The sequence below is a fragment of the Carcharhinus amblyrhynchos genome, chromosome 12 (genome assembly GCF_965287045.1).
Source record: "Carcharhinus amblyrhynchos chromosome 12, sCarAmb.v2.hapA, whole genome shotgun sequence".
NCBI lineage: Eukaryota > Metazoa > Chordata > Chondrichthyes > Carcharhiniformes > Carcharhinidae > Carcharhinus > Carcharhinus amblyrhynchos.
The window spans coordinates 87,562,945-87,580,828 of NC_137335.1; the positions used below are offsets into that span (position 1 = coordinate 87,562,945).

The window sequence follows — 17,884 nt, forward strand, 5'->3', positions numbered from 1 at the left end:
TTCAAAATTGCTAATACATCTTCCCCCGGAACATCTACCTCCTCCATCCTATCAGCCTGTATCACGCACTCATCCTCAAAAACATGGCCCCTCTCCCTTAGTGAACACTGAAGAAAAATATTCATTCAACGTCTCTGCAGAAGGTAAGGGGGCACGGAGTTGGGGTAGGGTGTTAGCGTGGATAGAGGATTGGTTGTCAAATAGGAGGCAGAGAGTGGGGGTTAATGGGTGCTATTCGGATTGGCGGTTGGTGACTAGTGGAGTGCCCCAGGGGTCGGTGCTGGGGCCTCAGCTATTTACCATTTATATAGATGATCTGGAGGAGGGAACCGAGCGTATGGTGTCGAAATTTGCTGATGACACCAAGATTGGTGGAACGGCAAATTGCGCGGAGGGTGTGGAGGATCTGCAGAAGGATCTAGATAGGCTGGGCGAATGGGCCAGGAACTGGCAAATGGAATTTAATGTTGGCAAGTGCGAGGTGGTCCACTTTGGTAGGAATAATGGTAGGAAAGACTATTACTTACGTGGCGAAAAACTGCAGCAGGCAACGGTGCAGAGGGACCTCGGGGTCCTTGTGCATGAGTCGCAAAAACCCAGCCTGCAGGTGCAGCAGGTGGTCAGGAAGGCAGATGGGATGCTGGCCTTCATAGCGAGGGGGATTGAATATAAAAGTAGGGAGGTCTTGCTGCAGCTGTATAGGGCATTGGTGAGGCCGCAGCTGGAGCACTGTGTGCAGTTTTGGTCGCCGCACTTACGCAAGGATATTTTGGCCTTGGAGGGAGTGCAGAGGAGGTTTACTAGGCTGATACCGGAGTTGAGGGGGTTGAGCTATGAGGAGAGGCTGAATAAACTAGGCTTGTACTCGTTAGAGTTTAGAAGAATGAGGGGAGATCTCATTGAGACATATAAGATGATGAATGGGATGGATAGGATAGAGGTGGAGAAACTCTTCCCGCTCAGAAAGGACAGTAGGACTAGGGGGCACAGCCTCAAGATAAAAGGGGGGCGGTTTAGAACGGAGTTGAGGAGGAACTTCTTCACTCAAAGGGTGGTGAATCTCTGGAATTGTCTGCCTGTTGAGGTGGTGGAGGCTGCCTCGCTAAATATTTTTAAGACAAGGGTTAATGGGTTTTTGATAAGCGAGGGGATTAAGGGTTATGGGGAGAGGGCAGGAATGTGGAACTGAACCACGACAGATCAGCCATGATCTTATTGAATGGCGGGGCAGGCTCGAAGGGCTAGATGGCCTACTCCTGCTCCTATTTCTTATGTTCTTATGTCTCACCTATCTCTTCTGACTCCATGCACAAGTTCCCACTACTATCCTTGACTGGCCCTAACCTCACCCTGGTCATTCTTTTGTTTCTCACATAAGAGTAAAAAGCCTTGGGGTTTTCTCTTATCCGACCCGCCAAGGACTTCTCATGCCCCGTCCTAAGCCCTTTCTTTAACCCATTCCTAACTACCTTGTAACCCTCGAGCGATCCAACTGAACCTTGTTTCCTCATCCTTACATACGCTTCCTTTTTCCTCTTAACAATACATTCAACCTCCTTTGTGAGCCATGGTTTCCTCACTCGGCAATTTCCTCCCTGCCTGACAAGGACATACCTATCAAGGACACACAGTATTTGTTCCTTGAAAAAGCTCCACTTTTCGTTTGTGCCCAAACCTGACGGTTTCTGTTCCCATCTTACACTCCCTAATTCTTGCCTAATTGTATCACAATTACCCCTGCCAATTATAAACCCTGCCCTGCCACGTGACCCTATCCCTCTCCATTGCAATAATGAAAGACACTGAATTGTGTCACTATCTCCAAAGTGCTCCCCCACAAACAAATCTAACACTTGGCCCGGTTCATTACCCAGTACCAAGTCCAATGTAGCCCCACCTCTTGTCGGCTTATCCACATATTGTGTCAGGAAACTCTCCAGCACACACTGTACAAAAAGTGTTCCATCCGAATTATTCATAGAACATAGAACATAGAACACTACAGCACAAACAGGCCCTTCGGCCCACAAGTTGCGCCGACCACATCACCTACCAACCTACAGACCTATCTATAACCCTCAATCTCATTAAACCCCATATACTCATCCAGAAGTCTTTTAAAAGACCCCAGCGAGTTCGCCTCCACCACCACTGACGGCAGCCGATTCCATTCACTCACCACCCTCTGAGTGAAAAACTTACCCCTAACATCACTTCTGAACCTCCCTCCCCGCACCTTAAATCTGTGTCCTCTCGTAGCGACCATTTCAAACCGGGGAAATAGCCTCTGAGAGTCCACCCTATCTATCCCTCTCAACATTTTGTAAACTTCTATCAGGTCGCCTCTCAACCTTCGTCTCTCCAGGGAAAAGAGTCCCAGCTCCCTCAACCTAACTTCATAAGGCATGCCTCCCAGTCCAGGCAACATCCTTGTAAATCTCCTCTGCACCCTTTCAATAGCTTCTACATCTTTCCTATAGTGAGGCGACCAGAACTGCGCACAATACTCCAAATGAGGCCTGACAAGGGTCTTATAAAGTTCCAGCATTACCTCCCGACTCCTAAACTCAATCCCTCGATTAATGAAGGCCAGTACACCATACGCCTTCTTGACCACCTCCTCCACCTGGAACCTTTATAGGTTATTCAACCTATAAAGGTTCCAATCAATATTTGGAAAGTTAAAGTCACCCATGATAACTACCCTGTGACCTCCACACCTATCCATAATCTGCTTTGCCATTTCCTCCTCCACATCTCTATTACTATCTGGGGCCTATAGGAAACTCCTAACAATGTGACCGATCCTTTCCTATTTCTAACTTCAGCCCATATTACCTCAGTAGGCAGATCCCCCTCGAAATGCCTTTCAGCAGCTGTTAAACTCTCTTTGATTAACAATGGGAGTCCTCCACCTCTTTTACCGCCTTCCCTACTCTTACTGAAACATCTATACCCCGGAACTGCCAACAACCATTCCTGTCCCTGTTCTAACCATGTCTCTGTAATGGCCACAACATCATAGTCCCAAGTACCAATCCACGCTCCAAGTTCACCTACCTTATTCCTGATACGTGACCTCAAACTTATGTATCTTTTTACCGATGGAAGAAGGTGGAAGCGAGTATATCTGGGGTGTGTGGGGTCCTTGATTATGCTGCTTTTCTGAGGCAGCAGGAAGTATAGACAGTGTCAATGGATGGGAGGCTGGTTTGAGTGATGGACTGGGCTACATTCATGACCGTTTGTAGTTTCCTGTAGTCTTGGGTAGAGCAGGAGCCATACCAAGCTGTGATACAACCAGAAAGAATGCTTTCTATGGTGCATAGAGTCATTGAGGTGGAAACAGGCCCTTCGGTCCAACTTGTCCATGCCATTCTTTTTTCTTAAAAAAAAACTCAGCTAGTCCCAATTGCCCACATTTGGCCCAAGTTGCTTGATTGCCATCTTACTCATGTAACCGTCTGAACATTTTTTAAAAGACAAAATTATACCCGCTTCTCCGACCACTTCTGGCAGCTTGTTCCAGACATTCATCATCCTCTGGACCCTTTTGTGTCTCTCACTGCTTACTTTAACCTATACCCTCTAGTTTTAGACTTCCCTTTGGGAAAAAATATTGACTATCTAGTTGACCTATGCCCCTCATTATTTTATACACCTCTGAGATCACCCCTAAGCCTCCTATGCTCCATCTGTAGAAGTGAAGCAGACGTGCCAAATTTCTTTAGTCTCCTGAGAAAGTAGAGGCATTGGTGGGCTTTCTTAACCATTGTGTCTGCATGGAGGGACCAGGACAGGTTGTTGATCTGGACACCTAAAAACTTGCTTCATCCCCATTGACGTAAACAGGGGCAGTCCGTCCACTACACTTCCTGAAGTCGATGACTATCTCCTTCACTGCAGTGGCAGTTTAAAATCAGGAATACAAATCTGAAGTGGTTGCAGGAGCAGAGCCATAGCTCGGGACGAATGCACACAAATCGTTGAAGGTGGCAAGGCAAGTGGAGAAAGTGGTTAAATAGGCAAACAGGATCATGGGTTTCATAAAAAAGGCACAGTAGAAAAGTAAGGATGCTACGGTGAATATCACATGGGGCAGCACAGCACATGGCACAGAGATTAGCGCTGATGCCTCACAACACCAGGGACCCGGGTTCAATTCCCAACTTGGGTTATTGTCTGTGTGGAGTCTGCACATTCTCGCTGTGCCTGATTGCTGCAGTTTCCTCCCACAGTCCAAAAGGCGTGCTGGTTAGGTGAACTGGTCATGCTAAATTCTCCCTCAGTGTACCCGAACAGGCGCTGGAGTGTGGCAACTAGGGGATTTTCACAGTAACTTCACTGCAGTGTTAATGTAAACCGACTTGTGACAATAATAAATAAACTTTAAATATTTGTAAAAATGGTTCAGATAGACATTTAGAATGTACAGCAGCCTCATTAGACTGGGAACACACAATTATAGACTCAGTCTGACACAATGCACAGCCACAAAGTAACCAAGGTTCTGCAGGGAAAACAAGCTGCAACATTAATGGGGCTAGGTTACAATCCCTGGGGTAAATTGAAGAAAGTAAAAGCATGTTTGAATATTTTAATTACAAAAACACAACTAGTTGCTATGATTATAAATATTCTTTGACAGCACTGTAATGCACCATTACACAACATTCCAAAGATGTGTAGGTTGAGTCCAGTGCCCAAACTCCAGATCATCTTCAGGGATTACAAAATTCACCAAATCCTTTGTCTATATTTTACACCAGGTGGTGAATATGGTGAGCTGATCACCACAAGTTTGGTGAGCCTCAAAATCCAATTGAAAGTGTACTCTAGACCCAATAGAGAGAGAAACTCCAGGAAGGGCCCAGCACCAGAAGTCATTGAGTTAAGGTGGTTAATTACAGGTAATGAGAGGAAAATCTTTCACAAATCTAGTGGTTAGGATTTGAAATGATGGGCCTGAAAGTAAAGACAGATTTCCGAATTAAACCGATTAATGATGGCAACGTGGGGAAGACCGGCACTGAGTAGAGAGCCAGTGCCGACACAATGGGTCAAATGGCCTGTGTACAAAGACAGAATGATCCAGACTCTGGAACAGACGGTGCAGAAACCTGATCAAAGTCAAGGATTTCACACAGTACGGTACCTGTACCAGGGTGGTTTTCCCCGAGCCCGCCATACCGAGCACGATCAGGCAGACGGCGCTGGGCCTGAGGCCAGGCCCCGGCTCCGAGCCGCTCTCCGCTCGCGCCGGCTCCATGGCAGCTGCCACACCGCAGTGACGCCATCGGCCTGCGACCATCGCATCAGACGGGGCGGGGCCTAACGCGACTCCACCCTTTCAGACCCCGCCCCCTTCCATTTGCTGTCACGTGGTCAGATCTATGATGATGATATATACAGACGGGAGGAGTTACAAATGGAAATGTTTCACAGAACTGGTACTGTAACAAACATATACATTCTTCCCCTTACATCCGCCACAATGACCCACCAGCAGGAAAACTAGTCCAATCTTCAGGACATGGACAGCGCGGCGCTCCCTCTGCACAAAAAACCCTCTTCATGTCCTCACTACACTTGCTGCCACTCATCCTAAATCTATGCCCCCGGTTCTGAGGGAAACAGTTTTATCCCATCTACTCTATTCCTGCCCCTCTGATAATGCAATACTCCCTCAGTTCCAACTCTGCAATATTGTGGCGTTCTCTTGAGTATTGACAATCTGATAATGCCTCAGTCACGAACCTGCAACAATGCAGCACTCCCTCGGAATCGAACCTCCGATAGTATAACACCCCCTTCACAACAACCATCTGACAATGCTGCGCTCAGTAGCAACCCTCTGGTCATGCAGAACTCCCTCAATGATGACCCTCCAACAATACAGCACTCCCTCAGTACTGACACTTCAACTTTGAAGCACTCCCCCTGTAACAACCCTCTGGCAGTGCAGCAATCCATCAGCAACAAACCTCTACAACAACCCTTTTTGTCTCAAGATGGCACCTGAGCGAGGTAACATCTTGCAATCTGTGTCCAGCACACCTTCTAATTCTATCATTTACTCTCCTATGCTTCTAAAACTTTAGTCTAACTCTTTTATATTCTGCACTCTCGTTTCCTTCTCTATGAACGGTATGCTTTGTCTCTAGAGCACACGAGAAACAGTACTTTTCACTGTATGATAATACATGTGACAGTAATAAATCAAATCAAATTCTAACAATGCAACAGTCCCTCAGTTCTGACCATCTGGCAGTGCAGCACTCACTTAATACTGACACTCTGACAGCTTGGCACTCCCTCAATACTATCTCTTGGACCGTGCCCTGTTCCTTGATAGTGAAGCTAAGACAGCATGACACTCCCTCAATACTGTTGCTCACGGACAGTACCCTGTCCCTCGGTAGCAATCCTATGACAACGTGGTGCCCTTCAGCATCCCTCCAACAATGCTTTGCTCCCTGTCTGATTGCTTTGGGTTGGGATCATGATGCACTGATCCTAAACGGCCCTCATTTGCCCCACCCTGGGCCAATTAGAAAGAATGGAATTCAGGTGGATGATTATTTATTTGTTGCCTTGCTGAGTCTGAGAGAGACAGGGTGTACTCAGCACTAAGAGCTTGTCTCACAGCCAGTGGAGGAGTGATATCTCTGTATGAGAAAGATGCCAGAGGGGCCCTCAGTGAAAATGTTTCACTCTGTGACTTGCTTGTTTGTTGGGGGAGTTGTGCAGAAGGCTACAGGTAGCACAAGGCAAATATGTCCAGAACAGTTGGTGGGCCTGAAGCTACAGCAGTGTCAAGTAAGTTTGAGAGGAGTGATGAGCTTAACAGTGGCAATATGGCTTTCTCTCCCTTCTAACCTCTCTCACTTTGTTCCTTTTGATATTGCTGTCTGTCACATTTATCTTTTTGGCTGTCTGACACACATTCTCACTTATTTGGGCTGTTTCTCATTGTGGGTCTCTGCTTTGCTATAACTCACTGTCTCATTCACTCGCCACATTCATTTGCTACACTCTCTCTGGTTAATAATTATCTCTCTCCCTCTGCTCTAGGCCCATGGCAAAAAGCTGTACCTGGGATTCACTTCTGCTTACAGACAGGAATGCAAAGATCCAGGAATGGTTACTGTACCAACCCAGAGTGTGTCTGATCCAGCCAGTGTACTGATACTGGATGACTCCAGAAAGCAGCAAGTGATGGATGCTGGTCCCCAGGGAGGAGAGCAGGAGGAGGCTCGGGGAAGCTTCCTCCTTGGACAAGGCCTATCGACGCCCCAACGAGAAAGGAAATGGCTGCAATTTCACTTTGGAATGTTCGGAAGTGTCCGGGCTAATGAGTTCTCACGGGCAAATCGTGCCAATAAGAGGGGCAACTGGCAGGATCCATCACCCAGGTATGTGCAAAGGGAACTGATGAGAGTGAGGAATCATTGCCGAGGCTCTCAAGCCTGGGAGGAGTGGTGATACGGTGACACTGTCCCATTACTAGAGGGTTTGGAAGTTGGGAGCAACTGATAACCTTGGGCGACAAGGTTGCAGAAGGTCAGTTTTAAGAAGAGTGGTAGGGAGAGAGTAGAAATTGAAACCTCGGGAAGTCCAGCTTGGAGAGTGGAACAAGACAGCCCAATGTGTAGAGCAGAATAGGGCTTGGCCCTTGGTGGGGCTATCATTGTTCTTCTACCAATTGATGTTCTTTCCTATTATCTAGAACTCTCTCGATCATCAGGCTTATGTATGAATTAAGAGGAAGAGACCATTTGGCACATTGAGCCTGTTCTGCCATTTGATACAACCACGGCTGAACTGATTCTGACATCAATGACTTTCCTGTTAACCCCTTTTAAACTTGGTGCCCTAGTTGATCAAGAATTGAATTTACTCCTCCTCAACAACGTTCAATGACTCTACCTCTACTACACTTTGGGGAAGAAAATTCATCATAGGGTCAGAAGTGGGGATGTTTGCTGATGACTCTGCTGTTCAGCATCATTTGCGACTCCTCAGATACCGTCCATATCCAAATGCAGCAAGACCTGGACAATATCCAGACTTGAGCTGACAAACATTCACACTGTACAAGTGCCAGGCAATGACCATCTTCAACAAGAGAAAATCTAACATCGCCCCTTGATGTTCAATGACATTACCATTGCTGTATCCCCCACTATCGACATCCCAGGGGTCGCCATTAAGTAGAAACTGAACCGGACTAGCAAACAAATACTGCAATTATCAGAGCAGGTCAAAGGTTAGGAACTCTGTGGCAGGTAACTCGCTCACGATTCCCCGAAGCTTGTCCACCATCTACAAGGTGCAAATCAAGAGCGTGATGGAATACGCTCTACTTGCCTGGTTGAGCGTAGCTCCAACGACACTCGTGCATCTCGACACCATCCAGAACATAGAAACTAGAAGCAGGAGTAGGACAATCGGCCCTTCAAACCTGCTCTGCCATTCATTTTTGATCATGGCTGATTATTGAATTCGATATCCTGATCCCTTTAGCTCCAAGAACTATAACTAATTTCTTCTTGAAATTACACAATGTTTTGGCCTCAACTACATTCTATGGTAGTGAATTCCACACATTCACCACTCTCTGGGTGAAGAAATTTCTCCTCCCCTCACTTTGAAAAGATTTACCCCTTCTCCTCAAGCTATGACCCCAAGTTCTGGACTCCCTCACCATTGGGAACGTTCTTTCAGAATCTACCCTGTCTAACCCTGTTAGAATTTTATAGGTTTCTGAGATCCCCTCTCTCTCTCTCTTCCAAACTCCAATGAACATAATTCTAACCGACTTAGTCTCTCCTCATATGAAATGCATGCCATCTCAGGAATCAGCCTGGTAAATCTTCATTGTGCTCCCTCTATACCAAGGACACCCTTCCTCAGGTAAGAACACCAAAGCTGCACACAATACTCCAGGACAAATGTGAGGTCTAATACAGATAGGAAATGTACAGTAAATGGCAGAAGCCTTAAGAGTATTGATAGGCAAAGGGATCTGGATGTACAGAAACACAGCTCACAAAGTGGCAATGCAGGTGGAGAAGGTAGTCAAGAAGGCATACGGCGTGCTTGCCTTCATCGGCTGGGGCACTGAGTTTAAAAATTGGCAAGTCATGTTGCAGCTTTATTGAACCTTAGTCTGCCCTTGGAATATAGTGTTCAGTGCTGGTCACCACACTAACAGAAGGATGTGGAGACTTTGGAGGGGGTACAGAAAAGATTTACCAGGATGTTGCCTGGTATGGAGGGCATTAGCTATGAGGAGAGGTTGGTGAAACTTGGTTTGTTCTCACTGGAACGACGGAGGTTGAGGGGAGACCTGATAGAAGTCTACAAGATTGAAAGGCATGGACAGAGTGAATACTCAAGCTTTTTCCCAGGGTGGAAGAGTCAATTACTAGGGGCACAGGTTTAAGGTGTGAAGGGACAATGCTTAGATGTATGAGGCAAATTTTTTTAGTGGTGGGTGCCTGGAACTCTCTACTGGGGGAGGGAGTGGAAGCAGATATAGTAGTGACGTTTAAGGGGCATCTTGACCTATACGTGAATAGGATGGGGATAGATGATGGTCCCCAAAAGGATAGGGGGTTTTAGTTAAATTGGGCAGCATGGTCGGTGCAGATTTGGAGGGCCAAAGAGCCTGTTCCTGTGCTGTAATTTTCTTTGTTTTTGTGTGGCCTCACCAAAGCCTTATACAATTGGAGTAAAACATCAAATCCTCTTTCTATGAAGGCCAACATAGCATTTGCTGCCTGCTGTACCCGCATGCTTGCTTTCAAGAACTGATGCATGAGGCTCCAAGGTCTTGTTGAATATCTACCCCTCCCAATTTACACCCATTCAAGTAATAATCTGTCTTCCTATTATTACTACCAAAATGGATAACCTCACATTTATCCACATTATACTGCACCTGCCAAGCACACACCTTTTGGCCAGTCCAAATCACGCTGAAGCATCTCTGCATTCTCCCCACAGCTCACCCTTCCAACTTTGTATCATCTGCAAATCTGGAGATAGTACATTCAGTTCCCTCTTCCAAACCATTGATATACAATGGGAACAGTAGGGCTCCTACCCACAGATCCCTGCAGAACCCCACTAGTCACTGCCAATCAGAAAAAGACCCATTTATGCCAACTCTTTCTCCCTATCTGCTAACCAGCTTTCTATCCATCTCAAGACATTACCTGTAGTCCCATGTGCTTTAACTTTTTACATAGCAGCCTGTTATGTGAGACCTTGTTGAAAGTCTAAATAAACCACATCCACTGGTTCTCTTTGGTCAACTCTACTAGTTACATCCTCAAAGAATTCCAATAGATTCATCAAGCATGATTTCCCTTTTGTAAATCCATGTTGACTGTGTCTGGTTATACCACTGCCTTGCAAATGCCAAGTTATGAAACCCTTGATAATAGACTCTAGCAACTTCCCCAGTAGCAATGTTAGGTTCACTGGTCTGTAGTTCCCTCTGTTCTCCCTACCTCCCTTTTTGAATAGCGGGCTTACATTAGCTACCCTCCAATCTGTTGGAACTATTTCAAAGTCCAAGGAGGTAGAATATCCATCTTCAATCCCATTAATTTCATCAAAACCATTTCTCCACTAATGCTGATTTCCTTCAGAGCTGGGCCGAGAGGTGGCGGATGGAGTTTAATGCGGAAAAGTGAGGTAATTCACTTTGGCAGGAATAACAGATGTGTCGAGTATAGGGCTAACGGTAGGACTCTGAATAATGTGGATGAACAGAGGGATCTAGGTGTATGTGTACATAGATCCCTGAAAGTTGGGAATCAAGTAGATAAGGTTGTTAGGAAGGCATACGGTGTCTTGGCGTTTATTGGTAGGGGGATTGAATTTAGGAGCCGCAGCGCCATGTCGCAACTGTACACAACTCTGGTGCGTCCGCACTTGGAGTATTGTGTGCAGTTCTGGTCCCCACATTACAGGAAGGATGTGGAGGCTTTGGAGAGGGTGCAGAGGAGGTTTACCAGGATGTTGCCTGGTATGGAGGGGAGGTCCTATGAGGAGAGACTGAGGGATTTGAGGTTGTTTTTGTTAGAAAGAAGGCGGCTACGAGGGGACCTTATTGAAACATATAAGATGATTAGAGGTTTAGATAGGGTGGACAGTGATAGCCTTTTTCCTCGGATGGAGAAAGCTAGCACGAGGGGGCGTAGCTTTAAATTAAGGGGTGGTAGTTATAGGACGGATGTCAGGGGTAGGTTCTTTAGCCAGAGGGTGGTGAGGGATTGGAATGCCCTGCCTGCTGCAGTTGTAAATGCACCTAGTTTGGGGGCGTTTAAGAGATCCGTGGATAGGTTTATGGATGGAAAGGGTTTGGTTTAGGTTAGAGGGTCATTGCTTTTTAATTGGTTGGTGCAACATCGTGGGCTGAAGGGCCTGTTCTGCGCTGTAATGTTCCATGTTCAGCTCCTCATTGAAACGTTTCTCAGTTCTTTTGGCACATTATTCATGTCTTCCTTTTGTGAAGACTGAGGCAAAGTACAAATTTAATTCCTCAATCGTTTCTTTATTCCCCGTTATGAATTCTCCCTTTTTCTGACTGTGAGGGACCTACATTTGTTTGTGTCAATCTTTTTCTCTTTACATATCTATAGAAACTTTTACAGCCAGTTTTTATGTTCCCCACCAGTTTACTTTCATACTCCATTTTTCCCTTCTTAATCAATCTCTTGGTCCTCCTTTGCTGAATTCTCAAGCCTATTGCTTTTTCTTGCCAATTTAGATGCTTCTTCCTTGAATCTGATACTATTTCAAATTTCCCTTGGAAGCAATATTTTGCCACAATTTCCTTACCATTCTTGCACCAAACAGGAATAAACAACTTCTGGAGTTCACTTATTCGTTCTTTAAATGCGGTCCACTGTCTTCCCTTTCAGTAATGTTTCCCAATCCGTCATGGCCAATTTATGCCTCATACCATCATAGTTCCCTTATTGAGATTCAGGATCCTGGTCTCAGAATCCACTACATCACTATCCACCCTGATAGAGAACTCTACACTATTATGGTCACTCGTCCCCAAGACGAGCAACTGAGCACCTAGACAACTGCAGCTGGGTGAATGTCAGAGTGGGGGCAAAATCATTGGGGGATTTGGGGGGGGGGGGGGGTGGAAATTGTGAGAAGGTTGAAATTTTAAATGGGGTTCTGTGAGCAAATATACCAATCGCTGTCTTCCTTCCTCTCTGCAGGTTGGTTCTGTATTTCCCAGGAGGGCAGTTCCTTGTATTCTATAACTGCCGGATCTCTCTCAACTAGATTGCCAACTAATCCTTTCTCACTGCATGACAACCAGTCCAATATGGCCTGCACCCTTGTTGCTCCAGAAAACTATCCTGTGTGCATGCCAGAAATTTCTCCTCATTTGTACTGTGACTAATTTGACTCCCCCCAATCTACATGCAGATTAAAGTCGCTCATAATCACAGATGTTCCTTTAACATGTGCATCTGATTAATGCTTTTCCCAATATTACCACTACCAGAACAAAGCAGCCCACTTGATTGCTACCCCTCCCACAAACATTCACTCCCTCCACCAATGACAAACAGCAGCAGCCGTGTACCATCCACAAGGTGCACTACAGGAAATTCATCAGGGTTCCAAACCCACAACCAGTATCACATAGAAGGACAAGGGCAGCAGATACTTGGGAATACCACCATCCCAAGTTATTCCCCATCCTTCCTTGGAAATATATCGCTCTTCTTTCACTATCATTGGATCAAAATCCTGGAACTCCCTCCCTAACAGTACTGTAGGTGTACATGGATAGCAGCGGTTTCAGGGAGGCAGCTAGGGATGGACAATCAATGCTGGCCAAGACAGTGACTCCCCCATCCCTTAAATGAATAAAAAAGACTCATGACCCTAATGAAAAAAACCTCTATCTTAAATGGGAGACTCTTTATTTTTGAACTGTCTCCTTGTTCTTGTTCTCTCAGTATCCACTCCGTCATATCCCCTCAGGATCTTGTGTTTCAATAAAATCACCTGTCCTTTTTCTAAACTCTGAATATACTGCAATGTATAGGTCCAACTTTTCCTTAGACATTCCCTTCATCACAGGAATCAGTCAGGTGAATCTTCTCTCAGCTTCTCCTAATGAAGACGACCAAAGCTGTACACAGTACTCCAGATTGGTCTGACTAAGGCCCTGAGTGGCTGAAGAGAAACATTCCTCCTCCTTGTTCCTGATTGCTCGGACAATAAATACTAACATTCCATTTGTTCCCCAATCACTTGCTCTACTGTCAAGTTTTGCAATCTCTCTCATTTAAATAACATTGAGAAGGATGACTATCCTTAGCACTTTCAATTAAATACTATCCTTAATCTCTTTACCCTCTTTTATCATTTGAGATTTTATTTCTGTGTAGATCCTTTTTATTTATATTTTCACCACTGCCCTAATCGAACTGAATCACAATTATAGCACAGAGGGAAGCCGTTTAGTCCATATTGTCTGCACCAGATCTCCAAATGGGCAATTCTCTTGGTGCCGTTCTCCCCATAATCCTGCGTGTTCTAATCTGGGACAGTAGTTAGAGATGCGGTTGGACTTAGTCTCTCTGAGTTACAGAGGAGTCCAGACTTAGAGTAAGAGAGTGGGAGTTCAGGGTAGTGGTTAAGGATGTATTACACTTTGTGATTGGCCCTCTCCCATAGTGAAACAGCACACTGACATCCACTGTTTACTGGCAGGATCATCTCTTGCACTGAGCACCTAGACAACTGCAGCTGGGTGAATGTCAGAGTGGGGGCAAAATCATTGGGGGATTGGGGGGGGGGGTGGAAATTGTGAGAAGGTTGAAACTTTAAATGGGGTTCTGTGAGCAAATATACCAATCACTGTCTTCCTTCCTCTCTGCAGGTTGGTTCTGTATTTCCCAGGAGGGCAGTTCCTTGTATTCTATAACTGCCGGATCTATCGGTGTGGCAGCCCTGCCTCTAGCCACACCTCGGACATCCTCTGCCCAGAGTTTAACAGGAATCTGGCACTGCAAGCATTGCAACTAGCTCAGCCTATCTGCTATACCCTGCTCAACCAGCACCTCTTCTCTGGCCTGGGTCAGTAATATACTCCAGCATAGAAAGAAATGAGGATTGGGAGAGAATTTATGTACTGGGGGAGCAAATGAGAAGTGTCAAGCTGATTTAAATATTAATGATATGGCAGCTTGTTTCAGGCACTCACCACCCTCTGAAAAATTGTCCCTCTGGACACTTTTGTATCTCTCCCCTCTCACCTTAAACCTATGCCATCTAGTTTTACACTCCCCTATATTTGGGAAAAGATTGACTATCTACCTTATCCATGCCCCTCATTATTTTATAGACCTCTAAGGCCATCCCTCAACCTCCTACACTCTGGAGAAAAAGGTCCCAGTCTATCCAGCCTCAAATCATCAAGTCCCAATAACATCCCAGTAAATCTTTTCTGCACTCTTTCTAGTTTAATAATATCCTTTCTATAATAGGGTGACCAGAACCCCACACAGTATTCCTAGTGTGGCCTTACCAATGTCTTGTACAACTTCAACAAGACGTCCCAACTCCTGTATTCAACGATCTGACCGATGAAACCAAGCATGCAGAATGCTGCCTTCACCACTGTGTCCACCTGTGACTCCACTTTCAAGGAGCTATGTACATGTACCCCTAGATCTCTGTTCTGTAACTCTCCCCAATACCCTACCATTAACTGACCAAGTCCTGCCCTGGTTCAATCTACCAAAATGCATCACCTCGCATTTGTCTAAATTAAACTCCATCTGCCATTCGTCAGTCCAATGGCCCAATTGATCAAGATCCCTGCAAACTTACTAACCATGCCTCCAATATTCCATCCAAATCGTTAATATAAATGATGAATAACATTGGACCCAGCACTGATCCCTGAGGCACACTGCTGATCACAGGCCTCCAGTTTGAAAAACAATCCTCTACAACCTCTTCACTTCTGTGAAGAAGTGGAGATGCTGGTGTTGGTCTGGGGGTAAACATAGTAACAAGTCTCCCAACACCAGGTTAAAGTCCAACAGGTTTATTTGGTAGCAAAAGCCACTAGCTTTCAGAGCGCTGATCCTTCTTCAGCTAAGTGGGAGTTCTGTTCGTAAACAGGGCATATAAGACACAAGCTCAATTTACAAAATGGTTGGAATATGAATTTTTACAGGTAATCAAGTCTTAAAGGTACAGACAATGTGAGTAGAGAGAAGGTTAAGCACAAGTTAGATGTGTAATGTCTCCAGCCAGGACAGTTTGTGAAATTTTGCAAGCCCAGGCCAGTCATGGGGGTTACAGATAGTGTACAGATATGTGAACCCAAGATCCCAGTTGAGGCCATCCTCGTGTGGAACTTGGCTATCCGTCTCTGTTCAGCAACTCTGCGCTGCCGTGTTGCGAAGGCCATACTTGTAGCCCCCACGACTTGCCTGAGCTTGCAAAATCTCACTAACTGTCTTGTCTGGAGACAATACACATCTCTTTAACATTAATGCCTTCTTGACTACCTTCTCCACCTGTATTGCCACTTTCAGTGACCTGTGAACTTGTACACCCAGATCCTTTCTGCCTATCAATACTCTTAAAGGTTCTGCCACTTGCTGTATATTTCATATATTAGACTTTCCAAAATGCATTACCTCACATTTGTCTGGATTAAACTCCATCTGCCATCTCTCTGCCCAAGTCTCAAACTGATTACATCCTGCTATATCCTCTGGTCCTCATCGCTATCTGCAAATCTACCAAACTTTTGTATTGTCTACAAACTTATAATCAATCCAGTTACATTTTCCCCAAGTCATTTTAACAGCAAAGGTCCCAGCACTGATCCCTGAGGAACACCACTTGTCACAGCCCTTCATTCAGAAACACACCCTTCCACTGCTACCCTCTTTCTTTGACTGATGATGTGGAGATGCCACCGTTGGACTGGGGCGAACACAGTAAGAAGTCTCAAAACATCAGATTAAAATCCAATCGGTTTATTTGGTAGCACAAGCCACGAGCTTTCGGAGCACTGCTCCTTTATCAGGTGAGTTGGAGTTTATCAGATTCACGACATACAACAATGCAGAGTCGCTCAGCAGAGACTAATAGCCAAGTTATGCACACGAGGACAGCCTCAACCAGGATCTTGGGTTCATGTCACACTATCTGTAACCCCCCACGACTTGCCTGGGAAAATCTCACTAACTGTCCTGGCTGGAGACAATACACATCTCTCTAACCTGTGCTTAACCCTCTCTCCATCTCACGCTGTCTGTACCTTTTAAGACTTCTTTACCTGTAAAGACTCACATTCCAACCATTGTTTTGTAAACTGAGGTTGTCTTTGTATGTCCTGTTTGTGAATAGAGCTCCCACTCGCCTGATGAAGGGGCAGTGCTCCAAAAGCTAGTGGCTTGTCCTACTGAATAATCCTGGTGTTCTGAGACCTCTTGCCTCCTTTGACCGAGCCAGTTTTGTATCCACCTTGCCAGCTCACCTCTGATCCCGTGTGACTTCACTTTCTGCATCAGTCTGCCATGACAGGTCTTGTCAAAGGCCTTACTGATGTCCATGTAGACAAGATCCACTGCCCTACCCTCATCCATCATCTTTGTCACTTCCTCAAAACTCAACTCAATCAAGTTAGTAGGCGTGTCCTCCCCTTCACACAACCATGTTCCCTCACTGATATGCCCACTTATTTCCAAGTAGGAATAAATCCTGTCTCGAAGAATTCTCTCTAATAATTACCCTATCACTGACGTAAGGCTCACTGGCCTGTAATTACCTGAATCCTGTACTCTGATCTTTTGCCCTGCTGTTTGTTTTCAGTTTGATTCAGTGATTTTTTTTTTAAAAAATAATATTTGCCTTTAATTTCTATTTGCAGGCAATATCATTAAGAATGAGGTGCTGTATCTGTCTGCGATTCACCCCATGTCTCTGGGCTGCCTGCTCAGTGTCGAGAAACTACAGACTCTCTTGGACCAGGTGATCCAGTTCAGTTATGGATGGCTGGACAACAAATTGAAGGGAAAGGGCTTAAAATACCACATCTATCAACAGACGCAGTGCCCTAAAGGCCATGCTGTGGAACGGGCAGAGTTTGGACCACCTCATGGCCTCCAGAGAGCCACCTGGTGGTGCCCTGTGTGCCAGCCTGCAGTGCAGTGAACTACTGGCTTAAACAGTGCTGTTTGTTCACCTTGTCTAGAAAGCGGGGTCTCTTTATAGCATTTATTTTGCATTTTGTCAGTTTGTTATTGTTTCTCTTTATCTTTTTAAATAAAAAGGTATTTTCTCCAATTGTCCTGTTCTTCTGTGGGACCTGACACATAATATGGATCACATGAACTGGCTCTTTTGGTGGGAGGGGACATTCTTTGTGTCATTCTCTAGGCACAGTTTGTGGCTTAAATATTACATGTCCATTACAGCTTTAAAGCAATAATTTGATTGGATGGCTCACAGAACAACACAGACATGGAAGTGGAGGCTCTTTGACAGAACAATTCATCTACCCACCCTACCCTTGTGGACTTGTAAGTTTTCTTTAAACAACAATTACCCAATGCCCTGATGAAACAAAACACCTTCTGCCCTTACTCACTCCATATCCTCCCTTTCCCTCCCTATTCAAGTGTCCATCCAGATGCCTCTTAAATGTTGCTGGTGTGTCTGCTTCCATCACCACCTCTGGCACATGTTCCAGGCACCCACTGCTCTCTGCATGAAAAACTCCCCCTGCATATCTCCCTTTAAACTCCTTCTCTTCCCCCACCCACCTTGAACCTGTGCCTCCTTGTAATTGACACTTTCACCC

General features: G+C 45.5%; 2 protein-coding genes across 4 annotated transcripts in view; one reads left to right on the forward strand and one right to left on the reverse strand.

Moving 5' to 3' along the window:
- gpn1 (GPN-loop GTPase 1) overlaps positions 1 to 5,296 on the reverse strand; it is an 84,677-nt gene extending 79,381 nt beyond the window's left edge. For all 3 annotated transcript variants that reach the window (XM_080200891.1, XM_080200892.1, XM_080200890.1), the window contains exon 1: positions 5,156 to 5,296. In XM_080200891.1, coding sequence (XP_080057017.1) covers positions 5,156 to 5,269 — 114 coding nt within the window. In that variant the 5' untranslated portion in view covers positions 5,270 to 5,296. The remainder of the gene's footprint in view (positions 1 to 5,155) is intronic.
- A 1,385-nt stretch (positions 5,297 to 6,681) lies between these two features.
- On the forward strand, positions 6,682 to 17,254 carry LOC145350662 (endonuclease 8-like 2). The gene is made up of 4 exons (XM_080199879.1): positions 6,682 to 6,819; positions 7,075 to 7,415; positions 13,937 to 14,133; positions 16,952 to 17,254. The coding sequence occupies exons 1-4, from the start codon at positions 6,682 to 6,684 to the stop codon at positions 17,233 to 17,235; spliced, it is 960 nt and encodes a 319-aa protein (XP_080056005.1). The 3' UTR covers positions 17,236 to 17,254.
- Positions 17,255 to 17,884: the final 630 nt, after the last annotated feature.